At 47.1% G+C, this 18968-nt stretch overlaps 1 protein-coding gene across 1 annotated transcript in view; it reads left to right on the top strand.

Annotated features, from left to right (window-relative positions):
- The window catches only part of UBASH3B (ubiquitin associated and SH3 domain containing B), a 107256-nt gene that overhangs the window by 66829 nt on the left and 21459 nt on the right, over nucleotides 1-18968 (top strand). The window contains exons 5-8 of the mRNA XM_074936587.1: nucleotides 4033-4202; nucleotides 6340-6548; nucleotides 15986-16121; nucleotides 18758-18878. Of these exons, the coding sequence (XP_074792688.1) occupies nucleotides 4033-4202; nucleotides 6340-6548; nucleotides 15986-16121; nucleotides 18758-18878 (636 nt within the window). The remainder of the gene's footprint in view (nucleotides 1-4032; nucleotides 4203-6339; nucleotides 6549-15985; nucleotides 16122-18757; nucleotides 18879-18968) is intronic.

The raw sequence follows: 18968 nt of genomic DNA, 5'->3' as shown, positions 1-18968 counted from the left end.
AAATCTTGCCAGTAGGTCCTGACAGAACCTCTGGAGGGGCTGTTTAGGAATCAGAGTCCAATCCTTGAGGGACAGATGCCCACACCACAACTGGCCTCCTTGTTAGCAGCCTAGATTGAAGACTGGGTGGGGAAGAGAGACTGAACTGTTTTCCCCCAGATGTGGTCTTTCCAAATCAGGGTTGAGGCACTTTTAGTGGGGCAGTGTCACTCCCTGCACAGTATCCCTTCTGTGATAAATAGTAAGGGCCAGAGTCTCAGCTGGTGTAAATTGGCAAAACTCCACCCAAGTCACCAGTTGAGGTTCTGACACTGAATAAATTCATTTGGTTCCCAAGGTTGGTCCTCACACTAAATTTACCCTCCCCAAAACATGCTCTTCTTACAATCGTATTCCCCTTCTGTCAATATTTCATTTATGCTAAAAAAAAAAAGAAAAAAAAAAGAGCTTTATCATAAAGGAAGCCCTTTTAAGTGACCATTAAAACAAATAGCTAATTTTGTCCAGTGAATAACTGTAATCCAAGATGCCAGGGACGAGGATATACGCTTTATTTAGCCTATCACTTATCCCGTAATGTCTGTTTCAAAGGGCATCATTTTCATGGCAACACACTAACCGTCGTCCTGGGCAGGCCTGACCATTTTACAGTGACGAGCCAATGACAAAACACTAGGCTAACAGGAGGCATGCTGAGGAAGAAGCTTTTTAATGCTGTCCGTAGAAAAGCAGTGACATCTAATAGCTAGTGCATGAGCTGGGAGTCCGGACTCCTGAATTTTATTCTCGACTCTGAGGGGAAAGATGTAAGAAATACCATCCCCAATACGGCAAGGTAATTAGCCCATTGACAGCAGTAAGACTACTCGTGCTTAAAGTTAGTCAGGCGCCCAAGTGCCTTGCTGAATCAGGAGCCTAGTCAGTGTCAGTGTTATCTACCCTCCTTGCACCCTCCATGCAATTGTATTGCCCAGTTTGTGGTGCATGGTCTGGGAAGGTAGGAATTTCGCCTTCTTTGAAGTTTTCAGCCTTGGCCACTGTCTGAGATAGGACCGAGATGGCCCACTGTTCTGCTCTGCTTTAGTGATTCCTCTGTTCATAGGTGCCCCAGAGAGCATTTTCAGATGCAAAAGTTTTGATGCCATTCAGAAGTAGGGCTTTCAAGCTCAGGGAAGTGATGTTGGATTTTTAAGTGAGGCTCCAGGGCTAGGAAGATGAGAGAGGAATACCCCACCACGTGTTCTGGGGTTTCAGTACCTCTTCACAGAACCTATTGTTTTCAGTTCAAAGAGCACAACCCATTTGCTCTGAAGTGTTATCTCCTGGAAGGGAAGTTGACATTTGACAGTTCTTTAACCTTTCAAACAGACATTTTGTCTCTGAGGCTAGAATTTCCTGCTCAGATCACTACCTCAAGCTGTGCTGGCACAAACGTTTTCCCCACCACAGACAGAAAGTGCATTTAGTTTCCTTACAGAATTTCTGCTTCCTGGAAGCAAACCCGGCTCTCTGTGTAGATGCGTAAAATACCTCAACAACCAAAGGGAAACCCCTTTCAGCCTTTGTACGTCCAGAGGAAATTCACCACACCGTCTTGGGGACCAGATTCTCGGGCCTGCTTACCATCACTTAGCTAATGCACAGCGAGAGGAAACCTGCCCTAATTCTCTGCTGGAGCGTCCCATGGCATATGGGAGTGGCCAGCAGGCACAGAACCAGCAAAACTGACTCCAGTGCCTCCTTGCCCTGGTGCAGGAAGCACGACAGGAGTATGGAGTGGGAGTGGCCACAGCTCAGTGTGCTCTGGCGATCCCCCGGCAGCTATATAGCCCCTGAGGGAACAGCCACAAGGCTGAAGCAGCGCATCAGAGAGCTGTAACCAGCTCCGTGCCATCCCACCCCTGCAGCACCCAGCATAAACTGGACACAGCAAAAGATGGTCCTAGATTTTCACAGGCTTACACCACATGGGTTAAAATGCATGAAATCAGAGGTTCCGTACATACGGGGTGGGGGAGGGATTCGAACTTCTGACTCTCAGGAGTATGTTGCTGCTGGTCCAGCACAGGTACTACAGCCGCAAGCCCCCATCCAGAACTCAGAACAGCCACTATTTAGGTGCCATAGTTAAAACAACAACAACAAAGTAGATACACTTGGCCTTGTAGAATTGCAGGTTGTTCTGAGTCCCCAGGAGTTTCACCTGACAGTGACCTAGAGACACTCACTTTCAGAAGAGGGAGGAAATGGCTGGAAGCTTTAAACACCTGCTTTTTCTTTTTTTTTTTTTTTGGAGCGTCCTAACACAGCATGAGCAGCTGCCCTCACCATTTCTGGTCCTACCAGAAAAAGGAACAAGCGCTGACAATCTCCAGGCAGCCTGTTCCCATGAGATTTGTTCCTCTTAGACCAAATGTTCCTCTGAGCTGATTCTTACGGGTGCATTGCTCGCACACAGCGCTGTCGCGTACCCACATTCGATGCCCCGGGCCCTTGTCAGAGATCACCCCTGTAATGTGTCCTTTTTCGCTGAATGAAAGAGATTCAAATGGGCTGGGCAAGCACCTGACATTTTGGGTTGGGAACCAAGCCTCCAAATGTCTGCCAGTTTGTCTGTCCCTAATTTTTAGATGTGGTTGAATGAGGGAAAATAAGTTATTTTTACAATTTATTCCAGTTTGAACAGGTCTGTTTATTATGATTTATATAAAACATACGAATGGCCTTACTTGGTCAGACCAAAGGTTCATCTAGCCCAGTATCCTGTCTGCCAAAGTGGCCCATGCCAGGTGCCCCAGAGGGAATGAACTACTAGGTAATCATCAAGTGATCCATCCCCTGTCGCCCATTCCCAGCTTCTGGCATTTCCTCATTTCTTCACCTGTGTGTTCACCTTTTTTAATCCCTTCATTATGTAGGATCTCTCAGTAACTTTACCTCTTATCCTGGGAGTACCCTCGCCTCACCTCAAACTGTGTGTGTGTCTCATTTTAAAATACTTCAGCACCGTGGGTGAAGTCCTGACCTCACCGAAGTCTGGCAAAATTCCTATGACTTCAGTGGAGCCAGGACGTCAAGCTGCGTTAACCTGAATATTTCAACTTCAACATGAACTCTAAGAGTCCCCGGTTTGTGTTCTCCACCTGTGGGAGGAAAAACGGCGCAGAGCGGGGGGTGGGGGGGAGAGGGGAATTGTATCGGATGCATAGGATGACAGACAAAACAGATAGAAAACACAGAGTGGAGAGACCAGGAGAGAAAAGATCTTGTGTGGGGGAATTAAAAAGAAAAACAAACCACTGTCTGTTTTTCAAAAGTATTGAGCACCCATGTCAGAGGCAAATAGGAGTTTGAGAGTGCTCACCAACTTTGAGCATCAGACCTGCACCATATGCAGGAACCCACTCTGAGCAGCCTATTTTTGGAGAGAACGTCAACCCCTTAGATAGGGGGAAAGGCTGCCCGTTCGCTCGAAAACAACCTGGGACCTCCAGAGCTAACAGCATGAGCCTCTGTAGCTTGAGCCTAAGGACTGCCAAACCCTGGAGCTGCAGGCAGTCGCAGATTCCTCTCCTCTGTACATCAGGCACACAGGCTGGGGAAGCATAGGCTGACCAGATAGCAAGTGTGAAAAATCGGGACAGGGGTTGGGGGGGTAACAGGAGCCTAAATAAGAAAAAAGCCCCAAATATCGGGACTGTCCCTATAAAATCGGGACATCTGGTCACCCTAGGGAAGCATAATGCAGACTCAATAGGCAGTGGGTTATACAAGATTTCATGAGACATCCCTGGTACCAAACGCTCCTCTAATCAAATTCCTAAGGGTCAGACTCAGATCAATGGTGCATTACCAGTGCGCAGCTCTATAGTTTTGCTTTCAGAGACCAGACTGCCATTTGTCTTCCTTCGCTAACTGAAAAGTTTTGCTCAATTCTCCTGCACTAACGGGATGAATGCTTTGAAAATGGAGCAAGAGTCTGCTGTTCAACGTGACAGTCACTTGCTTTTGATTGCATCTTTCTCATTTCAGATGTGCATGTAGAACCCCATAAGAAACAGCTGCACGTGACATTGGCCTACCACTTCCAAACCAGCCACTTGCCCACGCTGGAGAAATTAGCACAGAACATCGACGTCAAGCTAGGATGCGACTGGGTCGCCACAATCTTCTCTCGAGATATAAGATTTGCTAACCACGAGGTAATTTTTGGAGTTCATCTCAGTTTAAAAAATAAAAAAGCAATCAAATACCATTGCAGTTGATTTGTATCTCAGTATTGCTGCAAAGCTCCAAACTGAGATTGGGTCCCGCTCTGGTCCAAAGGCACATATCATAGAATATCAGGGTTGGAAGGAACCTCAGGAGGTCATCTAGGAGGGACCTAGGAGGTCATCCTAGGCCCTGTCCCAAGGTGTTTACAGAGATTCAGCCTGTTCCCCAAGGTGTCTGTGGCAGAGCCAGAACCAGATATACTCTCAGAATTTAAGGCCAGAAGGGAGCACCAGAACGTCCAGTCTGACCTACTGTTCATCACAGGCCACCAGCACCATCCGCCACCTGCACACTAATTCCCACAGCTGAAATTAGACCAAAGTATCACAGCCCACAGAAAACTAGATTTTGATATGCCACAGGGGGAAAATAAGAGGGACCAAAGTATATACTCAGCACTCCTATTGATTGCAGTGGGAGTAGCAAATGCTCAGCAACTCTGTCACTTTTATTAGGTGTACAGCTTTAGGCATGCCCAAGCGTGAAAGTTTTGGCCTTGGGATATTAAGGGATGGTGACGAGTTTCCATCTTCCTCTGAAGATGCTGGCCACGGCCAGAAACAGGATACTAGAATCAACGGAGCCACAGTCGGCTCCAGGCATGACAACTCACATTTCCTTACGGAGCATACAAGGTACGTAAAAAGGACAGAGTTGCTCATTAGATGTTTGCTTTGCGATGAAAGTTGCTAATGCAGAAGTCAGGCAACAAGCCTTTTGTTGAAGTGGAGGATGGCTGTGAGTATTTACAAGGAAAGTTACTGATCAACATTTGACTCCACTTCAGTTAGCAAAGAAGGTTACTTGCCATTCTATCTCATGACCTACAACACATTCTAGCTCCCAGCTGGCAGAAGGGAACAATGGCATTCAAAGCAATTTTTTTTCCCCATAAGAACATTTTTGTCCAGTTTTACAGGGCTTTTTGCCCTTTTGTAAACATGTAACAAAACAAAACAAAAATCGTTTAAATCCCATCCATGCTCTCTTGAACATTACAGGTTATATTTGTACACTCACATCCCAATACGTGCACCTGTGTGCACATCAAATACACAAACAAGCATGAACACACAAAACAGGATATATATTTTCACAGTGCAACAGACAGAAGTAGAATTCTAATTACTCGCTACTTCTCTGCCTACTTTGAAACCTGAGCCCATTCATCTTAAGAAATAATAGTAAAACGAGATGGTCTAGGCTGTACTCTCCTCATCGCCTTTAATTTTGTTTTCTTCATGTCCTCGTAAACAGTTCTGAGAACAGAATATCATGAGTTCAAACGTATTAGCCCAGTGACAAAGGGTCACTGCCCCACTTTCAAAGCCAATAAAGAGTGGGGAAGAAAAATGCTCTTTTAACTGGAATGCGAGTAAACACATAGAAGATTATCCTTGGGAATCTCACATGTGTAAATACGAAGTCCCCAATTCAACTGTGGACTGGAGCACATGTTTAACTTTTAAGTACATGAGTAGACCCAAGTCAACAGGATGCTTCAAGTTAAGCACGTGCTTACATTTTTTACTGAATTGGAGAACAAGGAAGGGGAGGAATTATTTAGGATGGCACAAGGAGCAGCTTGACTAGGAGCAAGGGGATGAAAGGGGCAAATGGAAACTGAAAACTGAAAACTTCCCGACAATGAGGACTGAATACTTTCCCGATGGGACGTGGCAGACATTCTAAAGATGTTTTTTGTAGATGTATAAGGCCAGAAGGGACCACTGTAATCATCTAGTCTGACTTCCTGTTAAAAACTAGAATGAATAAAGCACTAGGACTAGGTAATACAATGCAGAAAGCTGAGACTGCAGCAGCTGGAGTGTGGGACTGGGTGATTTCACAAGGCTTTTCCATCTTTAATGCCTGTCATTCATTTCTATAGTCCCCTTTGCTCTCTCTTTTACTGGCCTAAGAAGGGTTAATTGTCTAGTTGGGGGAAGGTAGTAGACAGCCGGGGAGAGGCATATGCGAGTTCATTCCTTCAGCCTTCTCGCATGGCCCAGGATTCTGTAATGCCCTTCTCACATGCTCTCTCTTTCTCTTCCATCTCCCCAGACACTGCAAGTGATCTATCCCTACATCCCGCAGAATGACGACGAGCTTGAGCTGGTTCCAGGGGATTTCATTTTCATGTCCCCAGTGGAGCAAACCAGCACCAGTGAGGGCTGGATTTATGGCACTTCCCTAGCGACCGGCTGTTCTGGGCTGCTGCCTGAGAATTACATCACGAAGGCAGACGAGTGCGGCACCTGGGTGTTTCATGGGTAAGCAATGCTCAGGCTGGTTTCTGGCTGCAGGAAGCAACAGTGGAATTCAGCTAGTGGGATTCACCTAATGCAAGTGATAGTAGAGTAAACAAGGTCTCTCTTTGTCACTGATGTTGGGAGGAACATACAGTCACAGAAACACTCACCTGAACAAAAGGAATAGCAGGCTCTATTCCTCTTCATGGGACCAGCAACTCAACGTAACTACTCAAGGCGTTCCAACAACATGATTCAAAGGGTCACCACCAACCATTACAGGGCCAGAGGTAGATGGCAGCTGTAAAGGCACATCCTTGCAGTAAGAGGGCTGGGGAATTACGAAGTGTGCTGTCCCATAAAGAAGTTCGCAGTGGCAAGACCAGGAGCAAGAACCATAGTGGTCCCTGCAGCTCCCTTTGTAATGGAATGTTACAGAGTGTGCATTCCTGAAAGACCATCTCTCTGGGGAGGTTACTGCCATTGTGTGTGATGCCTGAGCATAAGGACCAAGGATTGGGTTAGATTTCCCAAGGTATTTAGGCAGATAGCTGTCTAGTGGGATTTTCAGAAGCACCTAGGAACTTAACTCCCATTGAAACCAATGCCTGCCTGCATCTTTGGGTGCCTAAATGCCTCCAAAAATCTAGCTTTTTGTGACTAGCCCTCGCATGGCAACACAAGATGAGGGAGGGGCAAGAAGGAAAGCATCTTCCTGCCCACTATCCCTCTAACAGGACATTGCACCTGCAGAATCCAAGCCACAATCTGGCCTCTAACTTTTAAGTTTTTGATGGGGGAAGTTGCAACATTTTTGGGAAGGAGTTGCAAACCAAATGTAGGCATGCCTTATTTAAAACTTCAATGGACACACAAGTCTTCTGGGGAAAGGCGGGTAGGGTGGAGAGTTAACAAGCCAGTGCTGGCCACTGTGTTAGCACAAGAGAGCCAGAAGCATGAAACTGACTAGGAACAAAAAAAGAAACCGACCAAAGAAATCTCCAAGTTGAGTGAAATGCAAGAAACAAAACAGAAAGGTTCAGGATGGTTTTTTGTTTGTTTTTCACTCTTTCAGTTTTAGTCACATACGGTGCGGTTAGTAACAGATATACGTACACCCAATGGCTAGTTTCATTTTGCAGCTTTGAACCCACATATCAATGCAAATGACTACCACTCCTTGCAAACAGGACCTGAATTCCCCCAAACCCAAAGGCCACATTCCCTCAGGTGGGCACCAACATACAACTTCAAAACAGAAGGGCTCACATTTTGTAGGTGTCTGTCATGTTGCTCTAATCCATACTTTACCAAGTTCTCCCCATGAGACAAGGGCTGCTGATACATGGTTTCCACATTTCAGTCAGATGAGGCAAACCTTTCTAGATCTCTGTGCAGGTATTTACATGGTACCTCTCCATCCCTCTAATATCGCCATACCTCCCAAGTAGTTATGAAGTTATCTTCAAAACACCCCCACAAGTGGAGGAAACATCTCTGGTAACCAAGGCACAGAACAGTGAAGTGATTTGACCAAGGTTAATCAGAAAGTCCGTGGCTGAGGTGGGAATGTGCCGCACAGTCTAGTGCCCTAACAAGACCATCTTTTCTCAACTAAAACCTCACCGACCGCAATGGGTTTGCGGTCTGTGTTCGCACACTGAAGCTATTCTATAGCAAGCTGGCCTATTTTATTCTGAAATCTACATTTTTCCTCAAGGTTTCTGAAGGAGTTTTGGGCCAGGGCACCAATACATTAAAAATATTATTAATTAATTATTATTACTACAGTAACTAAAAGGGAAGCAAAAGTTTGGCAATTCCAGCAGTTCTTTGTCTCCAGGAAAGGAAAGAAAGGAAATGCCCCTTTCCCTGATTACCATTAAAGAACATAAATAATGAATCAAAGCAGGCAATATGGAGCATTTATCAAAAACATTCTTACATACTCAGAAACAGACCAATTTTACATAACAGATTCCCACAGTGCATATTAGGTACTAAAGTGCCATTTAGAAGAAAGCAAACTTAGGACAAGTTAAGCTCAACTCCCAAACTGCAGCCTAATGCAATGTACTGCAGGCTGGATTTTCATAATAATTGGAAAGCCTCTAGGCATTCAGACTATCTTTCCAGGCACACGGGCCCTGGTTTCATCATTGCCAATGAAAGTGACCATAGATAGAAATACTCACTGCAATACTACGGATCCGCCCTTGGGAAAAAATGGCAACCCCGTTCACTGACTTATGATCATGCGTCCGGCATTCAGAGGCACTCAGGTTCCAAGGGGGTTTGAAACAGGTGGCATGTCGATGGAACTGGGGCTCACACCGAGAATACTGGGCAGCCCTGGAGTTGGATAAAAGTGATAATGACAGTGAATATTTTCCTGCTGATCACAATAAACATACTTCGTGATCATATAGCATGTACCATCCCAAATGGATGCCGAAGCGCCTTCAACAAATTCCTTGTACACAACATCATTGAAAAGTAGCCACTGCTGGGGTGTTGGCCAGCAGCCTGGTAGATAGCCAGCTGGACCACACAGCAGTCAGGAGAGGACAAATGTTCACCTAGGACATCGACGCAAGCCCAGTAGCCTACAAAATAGGATCTTCAGTGTCCAGGCATAACCTGGCTTTTGAAGGTCTCCTCTGAAAGACCCCTCTCTCTTTTCCTCCCCTCCTTGCTCTGCCAATATAGTAAACTACAAAAGCTGGAAGAGATTGATTCAGCTCTGCAGAACTTGCATGTTATTAATTAATTAATTAATTAATGTATTTATATTGTGGTAGTACATCGGAGCCCTAGTCATAGACCAGGACCCCATTCTGCTAGGCGCTGTACAAACACAGAACAAAAAGGTGGTCCCCGGCCCCAAAGAGCTTACAATATAGAGTCCACTGCAGGGTTCTGTAGAACACTAGGCCACCCCTTCTGCCTAAGGACAGCAAGCCTGGCTAGTCTGCCTAACAACGTGCAATGGGATGTGCTTAGAGCAGGCCAGCTGGGCTGTGTAATGGGAGCTTCTCCATGCCCAAGGGCTGCAGAATGACAGTGGGATCACTTCTCAGCTGCCAGAGCAGCAATTCCTGAGGACCTCTATGCCCAATAGTTGGGGACCCTTCCCCCACAGCCCTGTAAAATTGTGGTATGTGCATGGGCGGTGGGTATCGAAGGTCAGGGGAGGCCAAGCCTCCCCTAACCCAGGGTGTGGCCCCACCCACATTCTGCTCCAAAGCCCTGCCCTCGCTCCCCCTTTCCCATGAAGCTGATGGGGGCTCAGCTCCAGCTGGTGCCCTGGAGCTCGGGGCAGGGCCGGTGCTCCCACATCAGTTTTACACCAAGGTCACACCAGCAACTTCAATGGGAATGACGGCCAATTTCACACTCGCATAAAGGAGATGGTCAAGTAGTGGGGGTGCTCACCCGGGATTCAGAAAACCCAGGCTCAATGCCTTATTCTGCTGACATCCCGTGTGACCCTGGGCAAACCACTTAGTCTTTGTGTGTCTCAGTTCCCTTATCTGTACAATGAAGATAATAGCACTTCCCCACCTCACAGGCATGTTGTGGAGGTGAATGCATTCAAATGTAGGCGGTGGCAGTGCTAACAATGGGAGCCATATAAGAACCTAAGAAATAACAATCGGGCTCCTTTGGTTTTGCTTTAATATGTTTTGCTGGTGTTTCCCCCTAAAGTAAGGAATGTAGAAGAAAGCTTGGAGTTTGCAATAAATGTAACCTAATGGCTGTTCTGTTACTGACACCACGGCATGTTTGAATCACACAGAGGAGGAAAACATAGGAAATAAGGACCACATCCCTCACGTGGTGTGAACTGGTCTAACTGTACAGACTTCAGTGGAGCTACCCTGATTTACACCAGCTCAGGGTCCGGCCATAAGTATTCCTCTCCTGCATTATTTAAAACTTCGGTCCTTTCCTTCTAACCGTGTTATTGTGCTGTAACAACTCAGAACCAATCTAAGCCACACCCCGAAAAAATAGCCCGTCCCAAGTCCTTCCTGGAGGAGAGTTGTCTGCAGGCTGTTCCCTAAGAACCCATTTGTCTCTGTGAATCACTGCACTGCCAGCTCAGAGTCAGAAACTCCCTGCCCGCAGCAGAGTCCGGAGACTGGAAGGGAAGTGGGAAGCCCAGCAGAGCTAGTTATAGGCAGCTTCCCCACAGGAGCCACAAAACCAGACACTCAGCACTGTGGGTCCCTTGTGAACTTAAAGGGACAGAACTGTAGAAACCCGCCCATTGTCATTGTGTGGACTCAAACCAGCTCAAGTGGAGGCTGCTGAAGCTGGAGGTTTGAGTACGTGCTTGAGCTGCTTGGCTGGAGAGGTTTATCTTGTTTACAAAGGCCGAAGTACTCTCCTCCCCCCGCCTCATACCAGCAGCGCTTGCAAATTGCTGCATTAGATATTACAAGGCTGCCTATTTCTGCTCTCACTTATAGGGCCAAAGCCACTCCTGGCCTCCTTCAACAAGCCTAGGAGGGAAGAGAAGAAATCCTCAATTCCCAAGCCACACTCAGTCACCACTTGGGCTTCAGTAGCCCCTTCCACTGCTGCAGTCCCATTCTACAGCTTGCAGCGGCTGGTGAATCCACTGGCTGTAGCTCCCATCTCCTCTAAACTCCAGTGAGTGGGGACATTGAAGGAACCTCCCACCTCCACCTGTCCCTCCCACCTCCCCTGAAAGCCTGTAGAGGATTTACCTTCAGCAAAACTGGTAGAGACCCCTTTGGCCAGCCTTTCCTCAGATCCTGCACCAGCCTTCCAGGGCTATATAGGAAAAGGCACATTTTGCCCCCAGGGAAGAATCAACAATGCTGGCAGCGATGTTGTCTGGAAGGCAAGGAGCTTAGTTGCCTCACCCAGAAGACAATGGATATTTTTATCTGGTGTCTTCCAAACAATGAGCTGTGTGTGGAAGATGACTAACTTGAATTGGCTCCAGTGGTTTCTATTTTCCAGTCACCAGCAGAGCAAGGGAGACATCGGCAAAGTCCGATTTATGGCACTTCTCCAGCCACAAGATATTGGAGGTTGCAGAGAGGTTCGTTTCTGCCTCATCCTAATTCTTACCCATTCCTAGCATCCATGAATGGATGCAACTCTGCTGTATGAACTTTAAGGAGGGAGAGGTGGAGAAACAGCATCTAAGAAGCGATGGAGCAATTGCTCAGAGATAAATGGAAAACAGGAGACTAGACAAGTCACTTTCCATCCGCCTGGGTCAGCATCTTCCCACACTATCACCTGACTAAGGCAGTGGGACTGCTGCTGGCCATCTTCAAGGGTTGAGAAAGTACCAGGAATATGCCAGCTGCGCACTGCTGCCCATTCCCATCGGGTCTCTCGGCTGTGCCTTTTGTCTGCACGGCCACTGTGGTGTTCAGCACACTATGGCTTGACAGGTTTCAGAGTAACAGCCGTGTTAGTCTGTATTCGCAAAAAGAAAAGGAGTACTTGTGGCACCTTAGAGACTAACCAATTTATTTGAGCATAAGCTTTCGTGAGCTACAGCTCACTTCATCGGATGCATACTGTGGAAACAGAAATAGTTTCCACAGTATGCATCCGATGAAGTGAGCTGTAGCTCACGAAAGCTTATGCTCAAATAAATTGGTTAGTCTCTAAGGTGCCACAAGTACTCCTTTTCTTTTTATGGCTTGACAGTCACTTTGGAGGGGATCAGAAGTAGGTTCCAGCATGCAGATTTCCTATACCCTACATTTTGGGGGATATTTATGTCAGTTTCAGGGCATCTGCACTTTTATTCCCTCTCTGTGGTCCACCCAGCACGTGCCACCGAGGCTTCACCTCTCTTGGGCTGAGACCTGCATCTCTCTCCCTCCTGACTAGGATGTTTTTAAGGCTGCACATTTCCTTACCTACATTGTGATATTCCCAGCAAGCCAGTCTACTTAAACAGGCCAGTGTCTGTGCTTTGCTTTCTTTTCCAAGGTTATGAACAGCATAATTGCCAGCAATTATAAGTCACAATACAACTCTTTCTAGGCAAGCAGATTAATTTTTAAGTGAAAGCATCACAAAGAAAACTTTTACAAAAAACAATATAAGAACCTACACACATGCTAAAAAGCTTTCCAGAGGTCACCCCCAACTCCAGCCTTGGGCTCTGGTAGGTGTCAGTCCTTCAAAACCCACAACTACATTTCCCATCTGTTAACTGTCTCAGATTCTGAGAACCCCGGCTGGGCAGTTCAGCCATTTCTTTATGTGACGCGGGCCTTTGATCTCCAACCTCCAAGAACAGCTCATTAGCGGAGAATGACTCAGCTCCTCAGGGCATAGCTTCAAAAGGCTGGGGTTTTGCACAACTGCAGAGGAGGAATTTTTGTTAACCTTTCCCTAGGTATTTCTGAGGAAATCCAATTCATACCTATTGTCTCCAAGGTCCATTCTTGTCTGGCACATTTTCAATATAGTCCTTTGAACTCTCCCAAGCCTCACATCACATCCCCCTCTCCTGTCCAGAGAGGTTACCGACAATCCCAGCCCACCATAATACATAAACTTTGCATTTAATACAATTGACCCTGAAGATACTTAAACTCAATTCATAAGGTCTCCCAAGGATATTGCAGGATTATTGCCTTATCTGTCACAATTCAGATCCAGGCCTTTGGTTCAGATCATCATCATTAAGATAGGAGCCAGCTGCAAAATTGGATCTGGCTTTCAACCTCATGCATGGTGTGACCTTCCTGGGCTCATCTTTATGCCGCTGCCCTGCATACCTGTAAGTCTCTCTAAAAAAAAAAAAAAACAACCTTCTGCCATGCTGCTAACAGTGGCCTGCATAGAAATTGTATATTGTTCTTCCATCTTCCCTTAATTTCTGTCTAATTATCTCTCCACCCTTCAACTGTGAGCTCCTGAGAGCAGGGACAATTCCTTGTGTATTTGGAAAGTACCCAACACTTGGTGGGAGCTACTGTAAATTATAGCAATAATAATAATCCCTGCTTTCCTCCTGGCAAGTTCCAGGTTGTTCAGAGATGGGATTTCTACTTCAAGTATGAAGAGTGTGTGACAGAGAAGGCAGTCTCAAGACTCCACCCCAGAACAGCTCCCTGGCTTCTGTTGCTCAGGGTGTGCAGAGGGGCCTTTCTGTGGGCTATGAGGATGCTGTGATCTGGACAGAGGACTATTCTATTGTCTATAGATTCATTTACCATGCTCACTATCTTAATATCTGAGCACCTTCCGGTCCTGCTTTGCAGCCCACACTCCTCTTGTTAAGGGGTTTCTGGGGGGCACCCAAGTGTAGTGTCTTACCTGAATGAGATAACCCTATACATTGCTCCACTGGTAAGCCCAAATATTTATTTTTCTCATAAGGTAAGGGGGCATTAGCATCAAGGGCATGATACTTTTTATTGTTTGCTGGCCAGGATATGATATGATCTCCTGGCAGATCGCCTACTAGCAAACACAGATGACCTATTTTCTTCCATTGGTAGAGAGAGACCCCTTGGTGCAAGTCGAGAGTCTTCTCCGGACACATTTAAAGCAATTAATCCAAGTGCAAAGAGAAGGTGGCTATCTCTGAGTCAAAGCAAATGACGGCACACATTAGCCCACGAGTTATTTTTAATGACTAAGAAAATGCACATCGCAGCAAGATCCACTGCAATCAATAGAGGGTTGGCTGAAATTCTGTAATTGCCTGTTTTAATTTACTCCAGAGTATGTTGGCCTAAGCCCTTGACCATCTTGCTGGGAAGGCTTTATTCTGAGCGTGCCCCATTTGATTAGCATATTTAATGAAAAAGAAAAAGTAATCTATTCTCTAGGTAAGTAGGGAGAGAGACTCTCTTAAGGAGATGGCACAATTAATCCCTTTTCTCTCACACCAGCAGTAAAACTGGTGTAAACTCTATTGACTTAAATGCAGTTACTCACAATTTACGCTGGTATAATTCAGATGAGAATCATGTCTAAGATCTCGGCTGCTTTTATTGTTTACATCTTATCCTTTCTCTTGCAAGTATCAAAATTGGATGTTCCAGTGATATTTATTGTATCCATCTGTAATGGCCCCTTAAAAGCACCCTGATGCACTGGCAAGGCAGTCTCTCAAAAAGATTCCAGGATTGTCACTCTGTCTGCGTGCCACACCGAAGCCTAGAACATTGAGTCAGTGTGAAGCGATGGAAACAGCTACAAACATGGCTGAGAGCTCTTTCTGTTTAGAATATCACCAGGTTTAATCATGACCAGGAGTCGTGATCTGTTATCACCCAATTTTAAAGTTCTCAGCCATTTTGACTTTACGAACTATACCCATGCAGTGAACAGCTACAGTAAGACACAAATCTATGCCATGCCAAGTCCTAGATCATTGTGATATCAGAGGTAACTCAACCAATTACCACTCTTATTCTACAGCTAATTTGCATGAAACAATTTCATTGGTTGTATGAGGAAGACTGCACACGTGGTATATTACTTGGGCCAACTGCCACACCCATGTGATAACATGGGCTTTCAGCTACTTCTTTAACATGGTACACGGCAGAAGCACCTAAGGGGCATGACCAGGTTGGGCCCCATTGTGCTAGGCGCTCTACAATCATATAATAAACAACAGCCCATACCCCAAAATTGGCTGAAGACTTCCTCCCACCCTATTTTTTTTTCAGGTTGTTCTCGACTGCAGTGGTTCTCAATCTTTTGGGGCTCAGGACCCATTTGCAAAGACTTGTTGTGACCCTGGTAAATAGCTTTCGTGCAAAAAAAAAAAATCGGAGTTACTAAATATTTCTTACCCACAATATATAAGACCCACATTAACTTAATAAGCATTAAATAAGTATGCCATGCCAATCACGTAGTGGTGGCTACAGGCCTTGTCCCGTGGGGTAGCTGGGTACAGCTCCCCGCTCTGGTATCTAGGGTTGCAGTGCCACTCGCTCAAGTTTGGCCTGGTCAGCCAGAGGGTTGGCTGGGTCAAACCTGGGTGGAGCCACAAACCTCATGCACCCGGTCTCAATGCCCAGATCAGGGAGCCAAGCCAGCCAGACTCGCAGGATGGGAGCCACAGGATCTGCTGCTTTGGGGGAGTGTGGCACGGGCTCTGCAACAGCTCCCCCCACAGGGCCTCCAGCCACACTGTGACAGAAACCGATTCCCTCACTGGGCCTCCCACGCAGCCCTTGGGCACATTCTGTTGACCCAGTTTGGGGTGATGACTCATGGGTTAAGAAACCCTGTCTCTAATGAACTGTAGAGTTCTTTGGGGCTGTCCTTTACTCTGTGCATGTACAACACTGAGCACTTACTGGAATACAAATAATAATAAAACCACTTCTTGCCCTCTCTCAGGCTCTGGGCACATCCCAGCACAACTCTGAGGACAATAAGTCAAAGGAACATTTTCTAAGCAAGTGTCTCTTTATTTGTGGCAGATCTTACTCGATTCTGAGTACCAGTTCTTCCCCATCCCCTCTAACCTTCAATGACGGAGCCCTGGAAAGAAGACAGCAAGAAGATCAAGGACCTGGGGACACAGGGCCACTCACTATCATCTGCCAGACAATGCACGTAAGGATTCATGACACTGAACAACACAACTAAATACAACTGAATTGTTGTAATATTAACTAGTCATACAATCAGTATAAATGCTAATTAGTAATTGGTTATATTAATTAGTGATTTTTAATTACGGCACCTAGAGCCTTGGGTAGACCTCTTTATATTATTTAAATTAACATTTAGAAATAGGGAACATCCCCGTCATATCAGCTTTACATCCCTTGCAACTGAGGAGTTTCTGGCTCAATGAATGTTAAGGACTAAGGCAGTGGTTCTCTCAACCTTTTCCATATTGTGACCCCATTTAACGGCAGCAAATAGTTTCAGGACCTCTCCACTTTCCATCTAGCTTGGGGTGGGCAAACTTCTTGGCCCGAGAGCCACATCTGGGTGGGGAAATTGTATGCAGGGCCATGAATGTAGGGCTGGGGCAGACGGTTGGGGTGCAGAAGGGAGTGCGGGGTGTGGGTGGGGTTGCGGTGTGCAGGAAGGGGCTCAGGGCAAGGGGTTGGGGTACAGGAGGGGGTGCAGGGCAGGGGGTTAGGGTGCAAAATGGGGTGCAGAGTGCAGGAGGGGTGCAGCAGAGGGGTCAAGGCAGGGGGTTGGGGCGTGGGGTCCAGGAGGGGTTCGGCCCAGCGCCGCTTACCTCAAGCGGCTCCAGGGTGGCAGCAGTGCGCAGTGGGGCTAAGGCAGGCTCCCTGCCTGCCCTGGCCCTGTGCTGCTCCCAGAAGTGGCCAGCATGTCCGGCAGCGGCTCCTGGGGGTGGGGTGGGGCAGGTGGCTCCACCGCACGCTGCCCCCGCCTGCAAGTACCACCCCAGAAGCTCCCATTGGCTGCAGTTCCCTGTTCCCAGCCAATGGGAGCTGTGGGTGGTGGTGCCTGCAGGTGGGGGCAGTGGCTGCAGGTGAGGGCAGTGCATGGAGCCCTCTGCTCCCTACCCAACCCCCAAGGGCTGTAGGGATGTGGTGCTGACCGCTTTCGGGAGTGGCGTGGGGCCAGGGCAGGCAGGGAACCTGCCTTAGCCCCACTGCACCATGGGGGTGGCAATCCCACAGGCTGGACTGAAAGCTCTGATGGGCCGGATCTGGCCCACAGGCCATAGTTTGCCCTTCCCTGATCTAGCCATACCCCTCAGACTTCTTTGCCACTCTGAGTTTGGGAACTCAGATTAAAGTAGGGTGGTCCTGGAGGCGAGTTGGCAGGAATTACAGCCTATTTCAAAATGTAGGTGGGCTTGCCCACAAGGACTCGGTGGCCTAAGGACTGGTAACAGACTAGGGAGTAAATTTGCTGCTAGGCTGCCCATTGGAATCTAGCCTAGTGCTGGAAAGCCATTAGCACACGGGTATGTCTACACTGCATTTAAAAACCCGAGGCTGGCCTGTGCTAGCTGACGCAGGGCTCGGGCTGAGGGGCTGTTTAATTGTGGTGTAGACATTCAGGCTTGGGCTGGAGCCCGGGCTCTAGGACCCTCTGAGATGGGAGGGTCCCAGAGTTCAGGCTGGGGCCCGATCCTGAATGTCTACAGCACAAGTAAACAACCCCTTACCTGAGCCCGAGACAGCTGGCCCAGGCCAGCTGCCAGTGTCTAACAGCAGTGTAGACATACCCTTAGTGCTCAGCAGAAGGGTCCACAGAGACATTTAGTGTGCAGCATGCTGCAGTGCTATAAATATATACTCCAGCTTGCTGACTTCTAAGACAAGCCCTTAGACTCAGATGGCTGTTTGGCGGCAGATCTTGAATGAGCTGCTTTTGGTCCTGCTCCCAGTGGACAGCTTTCCATGTCACAAAGCTGCCACCAGTGTTGACAGAAACGCCAAGAACTGAATGGGATGGGGGGGTGGGGGGGCAGAAACTGAACTGTGGAGGTGGTCAGGAAGGAGACACACAGGGTAATGTGGGAGGCGGTTGCACTACCTCTGTCTGTTGTGTGGATGAAATATGTGTCTCTCTCCAAAGATGTCAATGCAGCAGTAAGTTTATTTTAAAATATTCAGAAGCACCCCCCACCCCACCAGTAGCTAAAGGGTTGCCCTGTCAAGACCACAGGGGCCTAAACGTTAGATTGACCATTTCTGCAATTGGTTTGTAGTATCCACACACACCATTACACCATCTTCCCATTCTGCCTGTCTGCTCTCTTTTTGCCAGAGTAATGAAACTTAAGAATCCTGAAGCTTTCACTGTGCTAGTGAAACTCGCTCCCCATACTTGGCACTGGAATCTAGTCCCACTTGGGGTACATCAGGTACTGTTAAAGTAAACCCAGGTGAACAGGTTCTGCATGATTTTAATGGCAAATCTCCAGCAGCTAGTTTCACACTAACAGCTCATTCTCTACAGCTGATTCGACTGGCTGTGCTGGGGAGCTCAGGTTACAATCCTCTGCTGGCTTTAAGGTGACATTACAGATCACAAGCTCCGATCTGTCCCCAGAATACCTATGCAGCAAGGATGCTTCTTTCACGTACACCACATTTATACTGGTATAAATGATTTACTTCAGTGGAGTGACCAGTGCCCCTTGTTCGTACTAGGATTAAGTCAAGAGTCAGGTCCTCACTCTTAAATAAATTGGAACTAAGAAAAAGGCACTTGGATTCTCACCATGGCCAAACTTCCTGTCACTTTGCTTTCAGCCCCTGAGAGTAACCAGCCAGCCAGGGCTTCAAAAACGATGTCTTTTTGTCTGCCGGCATGGGGAGAGAATGGATGTTGTGTTTGGAAAGTACTGGTTGTCCCAGTGTTTTGATGCCAAAGGTGAGTCAGTTGCTGCAGGATCGGTTACTCCCTAGCTTTTGGGGTAGAGTGGGGGTAATAACCGCACAAGAAAAGTTTAAATGGATTGTC

The sequence above is a fragment of the Natator depressus genome, chromosome 22 (genome assembly GCF_965152275.1).
Source record: "Natator depressus isolate rNatDep1 chromosome 22, rNatDep2.hap1, whole genome shotgun sequence".
NCBI classification, from domain to species: Eukaryota; Metazoa; Chordata; order Testudines; family Cheloniidae; genus Natator; species Natator depressus.
The sequence above is the reverse complement of the archived record's forward strand: the minus strand, read 5'-3'. Positions and strand labels throughout refer to the sequence as shown.